The 18,125-nt window shown below is 34.9% G+C and overlaps 1 protein-coding gene across 3 annotated transcripts in view; it reads right to left on the bottom strand.

The window, feature by feature from the left end:
• Nucleotides 1–6,146, bottom strand: part of LOC131434981 (uncharacterized) — a 35,757-nt gene extending 29,611 nt beyond the window's left edge. For 2 of the 3 annotated variants that reach the window (XM_058602366.1, XM_058602368.1), the window contains exon 1: nucleotides 5,096–5,767. In XM_058602366.1, the coding sequence (XP_058458349.1) occupies nucleotides 5,096–5,245 (150 nt within the window). In that variant the 5' untranslated portion in view covers nucleotides 5,246–5,767. The other variant, XM_058602367.1, reaches the window with a different exon arrangement.
• Nucleotides 6,147–18,125: the final 11,979 nt, after the last annotated feature.

Here is an 18,125-nt window from a genome sequence, read left to right as displayed (position 1 = left end):
TAATAAAACCAGTCTTTTTCAAGACTAAGGAATCAATCAGCCTTTTTTTAATTTTTTTATCCATCCAAAGAATTACTCTTCGAACTAATTTGTCTTCATCAAGACTTAACCAAACTAGGACTCTATTCGAAGACTTATTTAGCCTAGTTAATTTATATACCTGCATCTAACCGAAAAGGCAACAAGCCTAATGTAAAAATAATATACTACGGAAGAAATTCCAATCCGTTATTCCAAATTTTTCTAACAACATTGACGATCTTACAGAATCTGAGTGACGGACGGACTCCCTTTTCGTTGATCCTATGCCGTCTAACAATATTTGCGAAATTCTTCCTGAATCCGATTGTAGCGACATAGAAGAAAATTCTTCTAAAATTCCCAAAATGGACGCTTTTCGTTCTGGGAAGAAACAACATTCTATGCTTCCAGTGACGGTGATGATTTCCGACTTCGAAGCATTCTGTACTGCTCTAATTTTCTCCCGGAAGTAAAAGTTTCATTTCAAATCGGACGAAAAGGAGAATACCGAGTCTTGCTTGATGGATTGGAAGATTACGAACGTCTTATCCGATATTTGTCCGAGAAACTTTATAAATTTTATTCATATGATATAAAATCAGATAGACCTTTCAAGGCTGTCTTGAAAGGCTTATCACATGATCACATATCAAGTACTGATGAAATTCAGAATGAACTAAAAGAATTCCTTGGTTTTGATCCTTCCCAAGTAATACTACTGAAAAAGCGAATGGTACTTCTAAACTACGCTCTGGAATTTCCCATGAACTTTACACTTCAATTGAAGTGATGTAAACAACTGGAAAACCTTAGAAAAAGTCCGTTTCATTTTACACATTAAAATTCATTTCAAACATTATAAACGGCATAATGGTATTGTAAACTTAACGCAACGTCGTCGTTGCCAATGGCCATGGTACAAAAATCTGTCATCTATCCACGGTGTTTGAATTGTGGTAAATCGCATTCAAAAGACGTCTGTCCAATGAATGAAACCACTGATAAATTTTCATGTTCTAACTGTGATGGAAGTCATAAATCCAATTATTTGAAATGTCCTGTTAGAGAAAAAAATAAATGCTCATTCGCTTAGACAACAAGAAGTCAAATCAACGATCTTTAATTTACAGAACATACCTGAAAATCAAAAAACGATACAAATATCACACCTAAGTCTACTAAGGCAATGTATTGACAGGTAAATCGGCCTCGTCATCTTCTTCTAATGACAGTCATACTAGCGTAACAGGTAGACATCTACCTACCAGTATTCCTTAAATGCCATTCGCTTCTTTAAACGAAGTCGATTTAGGCGATATAACGCAAAATAAAATGATCTACCTACAAGATCAATTTTTTCAAATGATCATCCGAATAAATTAGACTTCATCACTTTTTGAATCATTTCAAGTTGGATTGCAATTTGCAAATAATATTATAATGAATTGAAAATTTAACAATGATTTTAAATAATTATTTGAATATTTTAAATTGGAATGCTCGATCTTTGAAATCAAGTAAAGATGAATTTTATAATTTTCTCAAATTTCACAAAATTCGTATTGCCATTGTGACAGAAACATTTCTTAAACCATAGAATCCAACTATCAAATTAAAAAGGTTTGACAGGTTTACTGGAATGGGTGGTGGAGTTGCCATTTTTGTCCAACGGGAAATTAAACATCGAATTGTACCTTCTTCTAATACTAAAGTTATTGAAAGCTTGGGAATCGAAATTGAAACTATTCATGGATTTTTTTATCGCTGGAGCATATTTGCCATTCCAATGCCGGTGAACAATTAAATTTATTTAAAGGCGATTTACAAAAACTCACAAGATATCGACCGATTTTTTTTGTAATAGGGGACTTAAATGCAAAGCATGTCCAGTGGCATTGTAGGCAAAATAACAGTAATAGTAAAATACTTCATAATCAGCTGGTTACTTCACAGTTCTTCATCCCAGTAATCCGACTTGTTTCTCTTCCGTGAAAAACCCGTCTACAATTGATCTGGTTCTAACAGACCAAAGTCACATTTGTAGTGAACCGATTACACATGCCGATATGCTTCAATAAATATTATAGGTATTGACATTACATTCCTTTTGTGGAATCTGGCCTTTCTGTTTCAACAGACTTCGCAGCCGATTCTTAGCGTACAGAATCATTGCATGGCTAGTACAACGATCCTACTGACACTAAGAATCCTTCCAGGTCGGGGCTCAAACATATGGCAACTGGCTCGTAAGACCAGCACCCTATGCATTGAACCGTCAACCTGGGGTTGTTTACGAAACTCAATCCGATTATGTTGACATTAAAAATGCATTCTTCAAACTCATTCATAAATTGATTCAAATTTGAAAAATACACAATAGGATTCGTAAATCAAGGTTAAGAATTAATTTGATATGAATTTCACAAAATTTCTTGTCAGATCCGTCCCGAAAATATACATTATAAATTAACAACACGAAAGCCACTATATTAGATTCTAAGAATACTAGAGCTTTAAATTATCTATAACAATATTCCCAAAAAAATTTTGTCGTGAATACGACTTACTTTACTATGAGGTGCCTTTTCAAAATTTACCCTCAGAGAGAGTGATAAGTTTTTGATCGTAAATATCTTTTGTTGTATCTAACGAATCAACATAATTTTTGCTACATGCCATCGAAAATATGATCACAATTTTATGATAAAATGTTCAGTTGTGTGACATAATCTCAAATAATTCAAAATTAAACTTTTCTGAAATGTTTGGTATAAACGAGTATCAAAGAGGATAATTCATAAGGCGCGTTTGCCTTTCTCGTATTTTTAAAGCTCAAAGCTCAGTGATCTGTGAAAGGATTTATATAATTTAACTACCAATAGAATCGAAATTGTTCAACTTTTTACTGCCGTTAGGACCGCCCATTAGTAAAAAAGCTAATCACATAAAAAGAAACCTCTTAGCAAAATTGGATCAGTTTGAATTCTATCGCCACTGCGAGCAGATGTATTGTGTGTCGTTTGCAAAGCTAGTTTCGCTCTCAACAAGAGAGATTACGTCACAGTTGCCAGTTGTTTGCATTGGTGAAAAAACAACGAAAATAGCACAAAGGTGGGGAGCATCACACAAATCAGCCGTTCTAATGTCTCTAAAATTTCTTCTATTAGGATTTCTTCTATTAGGATTTCTTCTTCGCAAATCGAAGGTAAAAAACCTCAGTTTAGTGTAAATCTAGAACTGTTTGATTAGATTGGGGCACTTTCGCTGTGTAAAATTCAAAATTCACATCAAGTGAAGCCTTCTTTCTTTTTGCGAAAAATGTGAAAAGGGGAATGTTTGCATAATTCATACAATTGATCAACTAATTGATATTCGGAAGTGTTCCTTAACGAACACGTTCCTTAACATGTCAGTTGTTTTCGTATTCAAGACATCCAGTTATGTCTCTGACATTACCCACCCGTCTTTTTTGCGCAGATCCACCTTTGTTCGTGAACGAAGATTCCAGTGTATACAACAAGTGCCATCGGTGATTTGTTCGTTATGCTTAGTGCTTATTTTCGTTATGTTATCGATTCAGGGATTTCTGTCTTCTCTCGCATACTACCTCTATTAATCTCCATTTGTAGCTATTCTTAACTCTAAGCTTCGTTTCAAGAATTCACAATTTCGAATGCATTAAATATATTAAGTACCATGTTGAGGATCATAAAGAACTTTTGCATGTCTTTATTTTCAATACGAGGGTATGTAATGCAAAACTGGAAATACGCTTAAAGAAGTCACCGATCGAAATGACTCATAGATATTTATCAGATTTAAACGTAATTGGATCGAAAAAATGTATGGCGATGAAAGATTGATATAGCAATTCAGATACGCTCAAACAATCGTTGCTATGTATTCGGATATTTATATCCAAATTTGAAGAATTTCAGTTCAATTGTAAGACCGTCTCCGTTAAAAATTGCACATCTATCCTTGTATTCTAAATCCTAACTACGCTTCATTCTGATTCTTAATTTAGATACGATATCTTAACAAAAAAAATTAGCTATCGCACAGAATTTTTTCTCACGTAATTAATCGACTAAAATTTATCATATCTTTGACTCATTAGTGCACAGTATTTCAAATATAACTCCCAACGAAGTGCGTCTGTTTAACTCAAGACGTTAATCAGATATACAGTTGAAATGTACATCTTTTTGTAGTTCAAATAAGGCTGCTGGGTTACTGTAGTGCAATTTCGGTACACACTTCGTACTAATGAATCAAAAAAGAAACGTTGAGGCACTAAGAAGAACTTATGTAAAAGCGATGTCTTGCTTTTAAATTCTTTTTGTGAAATTCGACCATCGGTTTTTGCATGCTTTGCAGCCAGATTTTTAACGTACAGAATCATTAAGACCCTACTGACACTAAGAATCCGTTCATCCCTTCAGAATAATAGTGAAGTGTTTTTGTAACCAAATGCGTCGAAAATATCATAATATTAACCGATTATCTAAGTAGGAAGGTTGAGAAAAAGATAAAGATAAACAATCTCATGCAGGTTCTCAAATAATTATTTTTTTTGCATAGGTTATTAAACATAACGTTGTTTCCCTATCGGATCATATAAACATGCAAACCCTATCGGCGGGGCTGAAAATTAAACTCAGATAGGCTAAGAGAAATGCGATGGTCGTGCCCTTTACAACGTGCCCACCATTCTACATCGTATATTTTCTTGTTCTAGTTGGCAATAAGTATCGATGTTAATATTTTCTTGCCCAGACTTCAGTATTGATAAGGTTAATTGGTATCAGTATTTCGTTTGCTCAATTAATTTGCAATACTCTAGCCTTTTGTATGCTATTTGTTTGGTTCTGAGTACAACAAAAGATGTTGACGTTTGAGTTCGAAACAGTTTTATGATTACATACACAAGTGTGTGTGACAGCTCGCAATTCGAAATCGATGTTTCATAGAATAATGGCTGCTTGTCAAAATCCTATTCGACTTAAGAAAAAAATTCATGAAAATTAAATTTTTGGTATTCAAATATAATAAATCCAACTCAAAAACGTACCTTTGAGTTAGTTATCACATTGGATGCCAGCTTAACAACAGCAAAATTTCCCTTTCCGATGGTTTTGTCGAGTTCGTAATATCCTACACGCACTAGCTTCTCAATTGGCATTTGTTTTGCGGCTGCTGTAGCCGCGTAATTTTCGTTCATTCTTGAGACCTTTTTCACATTTCCTTCTTAATGCAGGATAATATATCTTCACTGTCTGGTTTTCCGTCTCAATTTGATGTAATTTACACTTGACGAATGTTCATTTTGATACACGAATTTCACACACGAAAAATACTTGTGACGACATCAGCATAAACGAGTAGACTGACTGATTCCTATTGGAGATTCACTCTAATACATGCAAGATGGCGACACATTACTATCGCTCACCCTTTCGGAACTGACATTATGTGTTTCTACTTAGATAGGTGCTAAATATTTATTAATATTTGTACTTCTTCTAATTAACTTTGAACAGAAAGACATGAGGCCGCAGAAATATTCTACACGCTATTCACAGACTAAACTTTTAAAAGGGCGGTTTTACTCAAAACTAGTTTATTTTTTCTCTTTTACACTTCATCGTGATATAACAATATGATTGATTCAAGAATATTTAATTTATATGTTTCAGATTGTTTCCTACATGAGTATGCATGCTTCTCAATGGCACGCACTCTTTCATACCATTCATACTGCAATCGAAGCAATATATAAAGCGATATCCTGTAGTAACACTGCCATTTAGCTCTTATCATTGGTTTTTATCACCTAAATACTGTCTTTCCGATCACTGTTTTTCATTATCGATTATGAGTTAACTGGTATCTCGATATGGAATTAGCGAGTAAGCAAAATTTCATTGAAAGAAAATGTTAAATTGCAAAATCGGTTCTTCTTTAAGACTACTACTTTCAATTAACTTTATTTTATGCGATCAACACACTTTCAGCAAGCACTTTTGGATGTATCTCTCGATTGTAGAAAGACAGCGACTGCACTCACGACAACCACAGCGGAGACAAATAGCGAATCCATTCTGTGACTCGAGAAGTACTGACTGATAGGTCAGATAATATGCAGGTACGATGTCGTATGTATGACAATGTGTTTCTCTTTCGCTCACCGCAACGAGTTTGTGTAATATAAGCTCGTACTACACATCGCTACCCATGAAATAAACATGCAAAAGGAGAAGAGTGCATGTAGGTCGATCCAGACAATCTCGTCGTCCACCAGTCAATGATAACTGGTATTTGTGTTCGTAGTGGGTGAGTTGAACAGCGTAGACGACTGCGAAACTAAATAAAAGGCTACTCGAGTGTCTGCATGGAATGGTCAGAATGAGCGAGGCCGCGAGAATATCATATGTAAGATAAGGGTAACCGTACCCATGTTCATGTTATCTTCTTTTTTTACTTTCTCTATTCAAATGACATGAAATTGCTGAAATCCCGTACTATTATTACTCAGAAACCCCTATTCGACTCAGCTCAGGGCCATCTAGAGAAAATTTGAGCCTGAGGAACAGCAATATTATGAGTCCCTATAGGGTAAAATATTATAATATGCCCTCTTTAAGAAAATATTCTTATATTTCCAGATGTATTAATATATTTTCTTCGTGTGGGTATTTCATTGCAATACTGCTGAGGATTCTTGGTTTTAATTATTGTGGTAGAAGTGATGAAAATTGATTGATAAAAACACATTTTCGAAAACGACCACATTCTTAGTTTTTGCCTTTCTCATATAGATAGGTTATACATACAATCACTGTGAAAACCGACTTATACCATATACCATTCGACTCAGCTCGTCGAGTACGCATAATGTCAGTGTGTCTATGCGTGTGAGTGTGTATGTGCGTATGTGTGTATGTAACGTTTTTTTTGCACTAAATTTTCTCGGATATGGGTGAACCGATTTTCAAAAACATCAAATGAAAGGTCAAGGGACTTTCAGATGTGTTATACCTTATGATCAAAAAATAACCGGAATTTTCATTTTAAAATTCCCGCGCTTGTCCAATCGGTAAACTTTTATTCTCTCAACGTTGGCAACACATTTATACACATTCTGTCAAATTTTGACGCATATCGTACGATTAGTTTTTGTTTGGCGTCTATACAAAGAAGTTGAAAAATATTCGTGTGGCGATTTTTATAATGGATGGTTTCGGCTCGCCTTCGAAGCGCCATTCGGTCGATTGTTGTGCGGTTTCGACGTCATATTCATAGATCCACACCTCATCATCAGTAATGATGCATTCGATGAATGTGGGGTCACTATCTGCGTTGGAAATCATCTCTTTGGTCACATCAACACGACGCTGTTTTTGAATGAAATTCAGCTTTTTTGGCACCAGCCGAGAAGCGACGCGTTTCAAACCCAAAATATCAGTTAAAATGTGTTCGGCTGATCCATAAGAGATGCCCAACAACACAGCAATCTCTCTAATCGGTACAGAACGATTTTGCAACACGATTTGCTTCGCCGATTCAATGTTTTCTTCAGTAACAGATGTTGTTGGGCGGCCAGGGTTGAACAACCCCAGGGGCTGCTCCTTGATCCAAGCTTGTACGACCACCTTTGAAGCGTTTATACCACTCGTATGCCTGTGTTTTTCACTATTCACCTAAGGCCTTTTCTAACATTTCGGAACACTTAAATTCATTTGCAACACAAAATTTGATGCACGCACGTTGTTCTAAATTTTCATCCATTATAAAACTCGCCACAGGAAAAATTTTCAACTTCTTTGTTTAGACGCCAAACAAAAACTAATCGTACGATATGCGTCAAAATTTGGCAGAATGTGTATAAAAGTGTTGCCAACGTTTAGACAATAAAAGTTTACCGATTGGACAAGCACGGGAATTTTAAAATGAAAATTCCTGTTCTTTTTTGATCATAAGGTACAGTAATTTTGTGTTTTGTTTTCAACGCGTGCACAGTTAAAACTTTGATACATACGAGTGAATTGAAGGAGATGTCGCTTAAGGCGACCAATTGTGATAGAGATAGTTCGGGACGGTCCGTGAAGCGGAAGAAATTAGTTCCAGAGGATCATCTGTCAGCCATGTGTCAGTGACTACAATGAACACATACGCTTCGCTGGATATTGATACCAATCCGGATGCCATTCCGGATAATATGAATAATGTCACTTGGAAAACAGTGACCAGAAAAATCAAGCTTCGACCGTTGATGGTTGCCAATGCGGATTATCACTCATTGCGGAAGGCTCTACATTCATTGAATGTCGCACCAACATTCAAGTTATGTAGCTTTGGGACCAAGCTTTTTTGCAACTCACAGGACGAGTACGATCTGGTAATGAAACATCTCTAGGAAACGAAAGCTGAATTTTTCACTCATGACAAGCCGAGTAAAAAACCATACAAAGTTGTGTTGAGAAGGCCATCATGATCATGCCATCGTGAAATAGGAACCCTGCCGCAACAAACGCAGAGATCTAACTCACTGCATGAAATGTCTGCACTTCGGGCATGGTGCTCGAAATTGCCACTTGATTAGCCGTTGCAACCGATGCGGATCGAATCATGCTACCAACGAGTGCGCAATGGAAGAAGAATCTATCCCCGCTGTGCAAACTGTACTGGGTCGCACGAAGCAACCGAATCGTGCTGAGTTCCTGAAAATAAGGAAACAAGCTGCACCTCAGTGACAACCAAAGAAAAAGAAAGTTCCACCTGTACCACCTGTACCGCCATTGGACACAGTGAATTTCCCCAAGCTGAATGATCTACCGGATCCAATCCTCCCACTACCTGGTTTCAAAACTACTGATAATGGCCCTATTGTAAGCTGTACTCCGCTATTTACTTCTGTGGACTCCGCTATTTACAGTCGTCGACATGAGCTCTGCAAGACGAAAATGGAGCAGATTCAAGTGCTCGATTCGTGTATTGTCCAATACGGTGTGTGAAACATTAAAAGTGATAAATTGGAATGCCTGCTCACTGCGTCCAAAGCAAGTTGAACTATCGGACTTCGTAAGAACACAACGCGTCGATGTGTGTATTATTACGGAAACACATTTGTCACCAAAGATGTCCTTCTCAATACCGAACTACGTCATCATTCGCCTGGATCGAACCCACTCTAGGGGCGGTGGTGTTGCGATTGCAGTCAGAAGCGGTGTGAAGTTTGCTGTACTTCCTAGCCTTGGTACGAAATTCATCGAGTCGCTAGAAGTTGAATTGGATACGACGATCGGAAAGATAAAATTTATCGCAGCATACTGCCCTAGACAGTGCTCACCGAACCAAGGAACTCGATCACAACTAAGAAATGATCTGCAGAAGCTGACAAGAGGACGAAACGCAGAACGCTGACAAGAGCAGTGCTGAACGACGACCTTCAAAACGGTTACTACACTATCCTGAGTCCGGACAGTTGAACGTATGTTGCCAGATCAGGGACGTGCTCCATCATCGACCTGTTTATCACCAATCTTGCTGAGAACATCTCTCATCCTGTCATCATTGAACACCTCAGTTCCGACCACTATCCTTGTGGTAGATGTTGGGTCCGGTGTTGAAACCCAGCAACATACTCGGCGTGATTATCATCATGTCGACTGGCATTCAGCAACAGTGTAAACAACATTAACTACGATCGCCATCCAGAATCAGCAATGGACATCGACAGACAACTGGATGAAACTGGGCGTGCCATCGCCAGTGCTCGTGATCTAAACATAAGAGAAATACCAATATTCCGTAAATCTATCACAATTGATTCTACCACTAAAACAGAATAGGTTAAGAAATATTTATCGAAGGCAGTACCAGAGAACAGGACTCAGTGAAAAGAAAACTGCAGCCAATAATCTCTCTAATATCAATAGGCAAAGAATGAACGATATCAAAAACAGGGAATTTTCAGACCATATCAGTAAGCTAGAAAACTCTTCTAAAGCTTTTTGGAAATTGTCTAAACTTCTTAAAAACAAGCCGAAACCGATACCACCTCTTCGTTTGGATGACTGTTTGCTCATAACACCGCTACTGCTTTAGGTCAAGGTTAGTTCCCACCGTCTCGGTCAAGACATGGTCAGACCTCACGAAACTACTGTTTCAGCCACTGTCGAAACTGTTGATAGAATGCCTTCTATATTTACTGCTTATCACAAAATCACAGAAGAAGAATTGAAAAAATCCATCAAAAGGCCAAAAAGTATGAAAGCTCCGGGCTCTGACTCTATTTTAAACAGAGCTCAAACACCTTAGCGTTAGATTTTTCCAACATCTTACATCTATTTTCAACCAATGTTTGGTCCTTAGCTACTTTCCCTCTAGTTAGAAAGTGGCCAAAGTGATCCCAATAAAAAAGCCTGGAAATGATCCCACCTGTCCGAAAAGCTATCGTCCGATCAGTCTCCTATCTGCACTGTACAAAATGTTCGAAAAAACAATCCTGTCCCGTTTGCTAGAGTTTGCAGACACCAATAACACTTTTCCTGAAGAACAATTTGGGTTTAGAAGAGGTCGTTCTACTATTCACCAGTTAGTCAGAGTCAATAGCACCCTCTCCAGAAATAAAGCTGCTTCGAAAACATCTGGCATAATTTTGTTACACGTCGAAAAAGCGTTTGACAATGTCTTGCACGATGGCCTAATTCATAAAATGCATCATCTCAACTTCCCAATAGAAGTTTTGAAGTCTTTGTTAACAACTTATCATCAGATAAATTTCATGTTCCCGCTGGTGTTCCTCAAGGTAGTATCCTTGGCCAAATATTGTACAATATTTTTACGTCAGATATTCCGGCACTTCCGGGTGATGGCGTACTCTCACTGTTTGCCGATGACACCTCCGTCATCTACAAAGACCGCGTAATTGGTTCATTCATCAAAGTGCAAAGAGATTGGTTGATTATTTCAGCAGTTGGAAAATATGCATCAACGGAACTAAAACTCAAGCTGTTGATTAACAGGAAATCTAAATTGTCACCTCAAAACAAAGTTGCTGTTTATAGGCAAATAGTTTATCCAGTCATTAAGTTGGCAGTTCCAGTTTGGGAAAATTGGGCAAAATGTCATAAAAATAAGCTCCAAATCGTTCAAAACAAATTTTTAAAAATGATTCTGAATCTACCTCCATGAACTAGAACTTCTCATGTACATACAATTGCTGAACAAGAAACAATCGAGCAGAAATTTGAAAAAGCACAATAGATTCAAAACTAAATGTTCAGCTTCTGAACAAGCTATTATTAGAGCGCTTTACAGCTAGAGTTAGGTTAGTTTAGGTTAAGTAGATAAAAATATACAATTTCAAGGATATAAATCCAAACATGAAATAAAAGTCACTAACAATGTAGGACTGAAACAAAAAAAAATAAAATTCAAACTTAGACTAAGCAGATAATATCATAGATGTAAAGTTATAAACTGTATCACTAAAATATTGTAACCACTGTTTATAAATGTTGACAAAAAAATGGATAATAAATAAAATATTTAATGTACAAAAAATTGAAAAAAAAACGATTTTTATACGGATACAATGCTTATTTAGTCGACGCAAAATTTTACTTCAAAAAGCTAATGATATTTACTGTTTATTCATATTTTTTAGCAAACGACAACTATCAAACTTGCATGGCAGAAAGATTCTACTAAAAGATATATAAAAATTTTGTTTTAAAAAAGTTTGAATGCTTAAAAAATGAAGGTGGCCTTTTTGCCAGCGCTTAAATACTTTCACAGAATTTTCTATCCGCTCCATTTTCACAGTGATGACTGTACCAATTTTTTGAAGCTCGTTTATAACCAAATATTGGTTTATTGATAAATTTCGAAGATCAAATGGCTTTCGGTTCAAATTAACTTTCGGTTCTTGAGATATAAAAATAGTCAGGTAACCGACAAAACGCACTTTTTTAAACCGCTTGATTTTGCTAGAAAATGGCAGAACAATAAATTTTGTATCAAGCCATCTTTGAAAAAAGTGAGTAATTTGAAATTGGAATTTTCACACTAATCACCCTGCAATTTCGGAACCGCAAGTCATATCAAGTAGAAATTCAGGAATTTTCTATAGGATCACAGGACTATTCATTTAAATCTAATTCCGTTTTCGTTTTTCAACCTACACGCGGGTGACTCTGACTGCGAGCAAAACGAACACGTGGTATGCGCCCTAAACAACAACTCATAAAAAAAGAAAAAATAAACAAACTCGCATGGAAGTCGTAGTGCGACCCGAGAAAATTTTCAGAGCAAAACTACGCGATTGGAGTCCCAGATTGCTAAAACAAACATCTCAAAAGTTGTTAGGGCGACTCTGAGTTAGCTCTCGGGCTGCTCTGAGCAATAAACGAAAACGATATAAGTTTGGGAAAATCAGTTCAGTTAAACGTTAAATATGCAAATACACACAGACATTTTCTGTACTCGACGAACTGACATGTTCGAACGATTATGTTGCCAAAAACGAACCGTGCTTAAATCGATACGCCATGAAAAAGAGTGCTATACATACACTGAAATGAAATCTTATTTATATTCATTAGATTTGTCATATGAATCATACGCAGAATATAATTCATAGAAATTATATGGAAACTTATAATCTTTATTTAATGTGTACGTCAAATCTAAATGGACGTTATCACAATGAAAGTTATAAAAATATCCCATATAATTTATATGGAAATCCGATGAAAGTCGTGAATAGTTGTGTCCTCGATATTCATCAACTGCTCCAGTTCATTTTTTCAGGAAGTTTCGCATCTCAATGTAATTTTAAATCGCTGACAAGACAGCTCATCCAACTTCGTTCAAGGATAAGCGTTAACTAACCATGAAATATATATCCGGTACATTTCATTACTCTATCTGCTTAGTAAGATTCATTTTTTTATTTTCAGTCTCGGGATCTCACTTCTCTTTCGCAAATATCATGAGGTGCTCCCTTACCGAATGGAATACTAGTACAGCTTGAATCCTCAAAGAAAAGTAGTAGTTGGCAATTATCTGCTATTCGCATGACCTCCATTGAAAGTTATATATATATATATATATATATATATATATATATATATATATATATATATATATATATATATATATATATATATATAAATATATATATATATATATATATATATATATATATATATATATATATATATATATAATAAATATATATATATATATATATATATATATATATATATATATATATATATAAATTTTATAAAACTAGTCATATGGTATATATGAACCTATATAAATAAATTCGAAGTGAATATTATATGCGCTTCATAAATTGTTCCAATGTATGTTGTGCGGATATCTAGTAATGGTTATAAGACGCGCCAATAAATTTGACTCAGACTGGAAATTTCATTCGTTATATGGAAATGTTGTAAAAATAACGTTAAGAAGAGTTTTAAGTTTCATAAGACTATCTCATATATTTGACATGATGTTGAACACATCTTGTAACTATTATTGGAAATGCTAATAGTGCAAAATCATTAGAATATCATATAATGTGAAAATGAAAATTTAGCTCAGTGTAGTCTTTTAGGTGCTAAGAAACAATTGCCTAGAACAGTATTGAAAATCGTGTTTCACTTTGCTCCGAAACATCGCTTTATCATCAAGTGCGTGAAACTTCTACTACGAAAAGGCGAAAAGTCGCTTACACAAAAATATTGATATCTCCGTTTAAAACCTATTTTAATCCACCTAGTGGTGTAATGATACCTTTCTCCTACTACTTATTACATCATAAATATAACCGTGATATTCGCAAAAACAACTGTTTATTGAATAGAAATAGGAAAATTTGCTCGGACTTAATCTCACAAACTCTATAAATCCTGTTTACCCTGTAGTTCCGGAACCGAAAGTAGTATCCACAACAAATCAAGGAATTCCGTATGAAACTGAATGATGAGCTGAATCGATTTATATATGACATTCCAGGCCTCGGAAAATTTTTATAAAGTTCGAGCGAATTGTATGCCTATTTTTTATATTTATAAAAACTTGTCTTAATCCACCTAATGGTGTAATGATGCCTTTCTCATATCTCACATATTCTCATATATATATATATATATATATATATATATATATATATATATATATATATATATATATATATATATATATATATATATATATATATATATATATATATATATATATATATATATATATATATATATATATATACATATTTATATATATACATATATATATATATATATATATATATATATATATATATATATATATATATATATATATATATATATATATATATATATATATATATATATATATATATATATATATATATATATATATATATATATATATATAAATGTGTGGTATTTTTCAAAATAATTTTCTTTGATTCTTAAAAAAGATTTGTCCATAAACCAGTATAACCTACAGAGTGAAACAGTACTCAAGTCTATGGTTTTGAGTCTATGGCTACAATCTCCGGTCATTCATCAAAAACTCAAGAACAAGGAAAGTCAAATTAATGTTTGGCCATCTACTGACAATGACTATCGATTGGAATAGTTTTGAGGCAAGTTTAGAAATTATTTTACTTTCTATTTTCGGTGCCTCCGGAATTAGAAACCGAGAGCCGGCATAGCTGGAATGGGATTGTTTTGTTGTCTATTGACAATGGCTACCGATTGGAATAGTTTCGAGGCAAGTTAAGGAATTTTTTACGTGTTTTGTTTCGCCGCTTCAAGTGACGGTATCAAATTTTTAACACACTTCACCCTATAATTACGGAACCGAAAGTGAGACCTTTCTAAGTTTGTTGAAATCGGTCACGCCATCTCTGAGAAAAGTCAGGAAGTAATTCGAAATAAGAATTTTTTCACTAATCACACTGTAACTCCGGAACCGGAAGCCGTATCAAAGTAAAGTTCAGGAACTTTGTATAAGACAGTTGTACCTTACATTTGAATCAAAGTTCGTAAGAATCGGTTCAGCCGTCTCTGAGACAAGTAAGTGCACTTATTTTCATTTTTTTACACTTATCACCCTGTAATTCCACTCTGTAATGTTACATACATACATACACACACACATACAGACATTTTGCGTACTCGACGAACTGAGTCGAATGGTATATGACACTCGGATCTCCGGGCCTCGGTTCACAGTGATTGCATAAGCTTTCTATATGAGAAAGGCAAAAACGTAAAAAGTAGGATAAAACAAAATGATATTTAAGAAGCCACCCTACTTTTACTCCAAAAAAATTGATGTTACTCGTTCAAATGAAGTGCTAGTCAGTTGGCTCAAAATAAAACTTTTTGCAACTATGGAGTGTGTAATAATTTTTGACTTCAATTAAGAAACTTAGATTACAGATTTTAATTCGAACATGGACGCAAGTTGATTGCAAACAAATGTTGTGAAGATATCAACTACAAAAAAAATTTAATAACGAAAATATGTTTGTCTCTCTAATTTCCCATTTTGGACAACTGTTCAATGGCGAATGGTAATAGGTGGCGCCAATACAAACGTCATCTATATCTATTATAGTTTAATTAGTTTATTATCCAACATCAACAAATTGATTTGCTAAGATATGTTGATTATGCTGGCATGAAATGCACCACATATTGTGATGACAGGTCTGATTTAGTAGCTCGGTGATGAGTAGTGTCTATTAGATATATCTTGAACTCAACGAAATATTTTTTTACTATTGGCCCAACGAATGTAGGATTGCGTAGTAGCTGGTACAATAACTTCGTGAATTCAGATAACTTCGTTAACTCAGATAACTAGGGATATGATTACCCTATATACATACTCAACGGATGAACTAATGTCGTTTTCGTTTTTAAATTGCACTACACTGGTGTAGCGAAAGCTGCACTGAAACCGTTCGTTTTTGCCAATTGCACTACACCAGTGCTACACTTTTTCTGCACCGATACCACTGGTGTAGCACTCATCAAAAGTTTGGTGTAGCTCTGTGCAATGGAATCGTCTATTGTAGCCAATGGTTACTGTTTATGTTTTCGTCATTTTTGTTCGTTTATTCATGCCTCAGTGTAGCACTGCACCGGTGTAGTGCAAATTAAAAACGAAAACGCCATAAGTTACACTGTATTTTTTCTTCGTCTCTTTCTTTAGTGCTGCGAAAATTTTTTTAGTGCTGGGAAAATTTTTTGACACCTCCATCCGTGTCCATAAATTTTAAATTCTGTTTATTTTTCATCATCTAACATCCTTTACTTTGTACGATTCTTTTCTATCGAATTCTTCGGCATCTCATTCCGAAGCAGTAAAACAGGAAACGGAAGTACTATAGAAATAATTTTTGATAGAACAATTTCACGCTATTTATCTGTAGTGACATAGTCTTCTGAGTAAATACATATACGGTAAAATGCACGAAATCTTTATGATAGCTGCTACAAGTGAACAAAAAACGAAAGGCGTTATATAACAGTAACGTCGAAAGCTAACAATTAAACATATGGTCAACAAATTCCTAACCCGGAAGTATATTCAATTTTACCAGTTACTTTGTGCTTTTGTCTCTATGTTAATTGGTTTTTATTGTCCGGTTTACGGGTTCGGTGCTTCTTAGCTTTCCAACAGCAAGGATACTAGAAACTGGGGATTCTTTTAGACATCCGTATCGAAAGAACAGTGTTATTTGAAGGAAATCAGCTCTGCGTGAGTCTTTGAAAAGAAAAGCAAACAGCCTGCCTCAATGCATTGTCTTGATATTTTTTGTACATCTTGAAGCGACGGACGTGATCCGAAGAATGAAAATACTGCTCACACCACAGTAAAGTTGTAAAATTATCATTACAATAAAAAAGGATATTGAGGCTGTAAGAAGGGATTTCCTTCTCTTTGATGCTTACGGATGCGCACCAATTGGGATGCGGAAATTGACATATTCAGTTGACCGAAGAATGATCGGTGTGATCTTTTAAATTTGTCTGAGATATTAGTTCATGCATCTTGCCACGGACATTGAATTCATATTTGTAGAAACATATTCAATGCTATGGGTGTAATGATGCCGAACAAACGTTTTACATATAATTAAAATAATTACTTTGGTTTGAATGAAGAATTTATAGATCAGCAGCGCCATAGATTTCTAAAAATAAACAAAAAATTTTTTTTTCATATTCTTCGCTTGGGTGTCTTGCGCAAATCCTAATGGTGCCTTTCATCTTCACAACTAACCCTAATTTGTGGTGCTCTTAACGAGGACGTAATGAAGTTTAGTTTTACATAGAGTAAAATCACGACCATTCCAAAAAAAAATATATGGAAAAGTAAATAAAAATATATGGAAAAGTAAATAGAAGATTGATAGTACCTATTAGCTCTCTCCGGACAGTACCAGCCTAGATGCCGTGTGGAATCCGGCGGAAAAAATGAACCAAGAATAGATCCACTGGGTTCCTGCTTCCATGTCGTGAAAGGCGACAATTGCAGGAGTTTCTTTTTCATTTCAATTATCAGATATTTTCAATCAATTCAGGATCAAATTTCAATCAATTCAGGATTATCAATAAAAATCAACTATTGCGCAAATCAGTTGATATTACAACGTTAATAACAGAGATAACATATATCGGTTTGTTTAATACATAGTAAAAAAACACTTGATATTAATATTTCAAACAATAAATTTATATTTTTCTCGGTAGCCGGCTGCCCACATCAACCAATATAACCAATTAAAAATTTTAATAAATAATTGAAATAATAAAGCGAAAATAGTATAGAATCAAGACGCGCGTGAAATCTGTTGACCTTTATTTGGTGATTTAAAATGATTTTATAACAACTGTTTAGAATATGTCATTGCAATGAATCAACTATTTTGTCTAAATCCTATTCAAACGTTTATTTTGTATCACGTAATTTCATTTATTAAAAATAGGGAAGTTTTTATTCCTTACGCGATAGTATTGTAAATTTTTCTTCAGTTTCCTCGAATAAGAACTGTGAATCAAGACTTCCCGGGACTTCAATAT

This window comes from Malaya genurostris, chromosome 3 (assembly GCF_030247185.1).
Source record: "Malaya genurostris strain Urasoe2022 chromosome 3, Malgen_1.1, whole genome shotgun sequence".
Classification (NCBI taxonomy): Eukaryota; Metazoa; Arthropoda; class Insecta; order Diptera; family Culicidae; genus Malaya; species Malaya genurostris.
The sequence above is the reverse complement of the archived record's forward strand: the minus strand, read 5'-3'. Positions and strand labels throughout refer to the sequence as shown.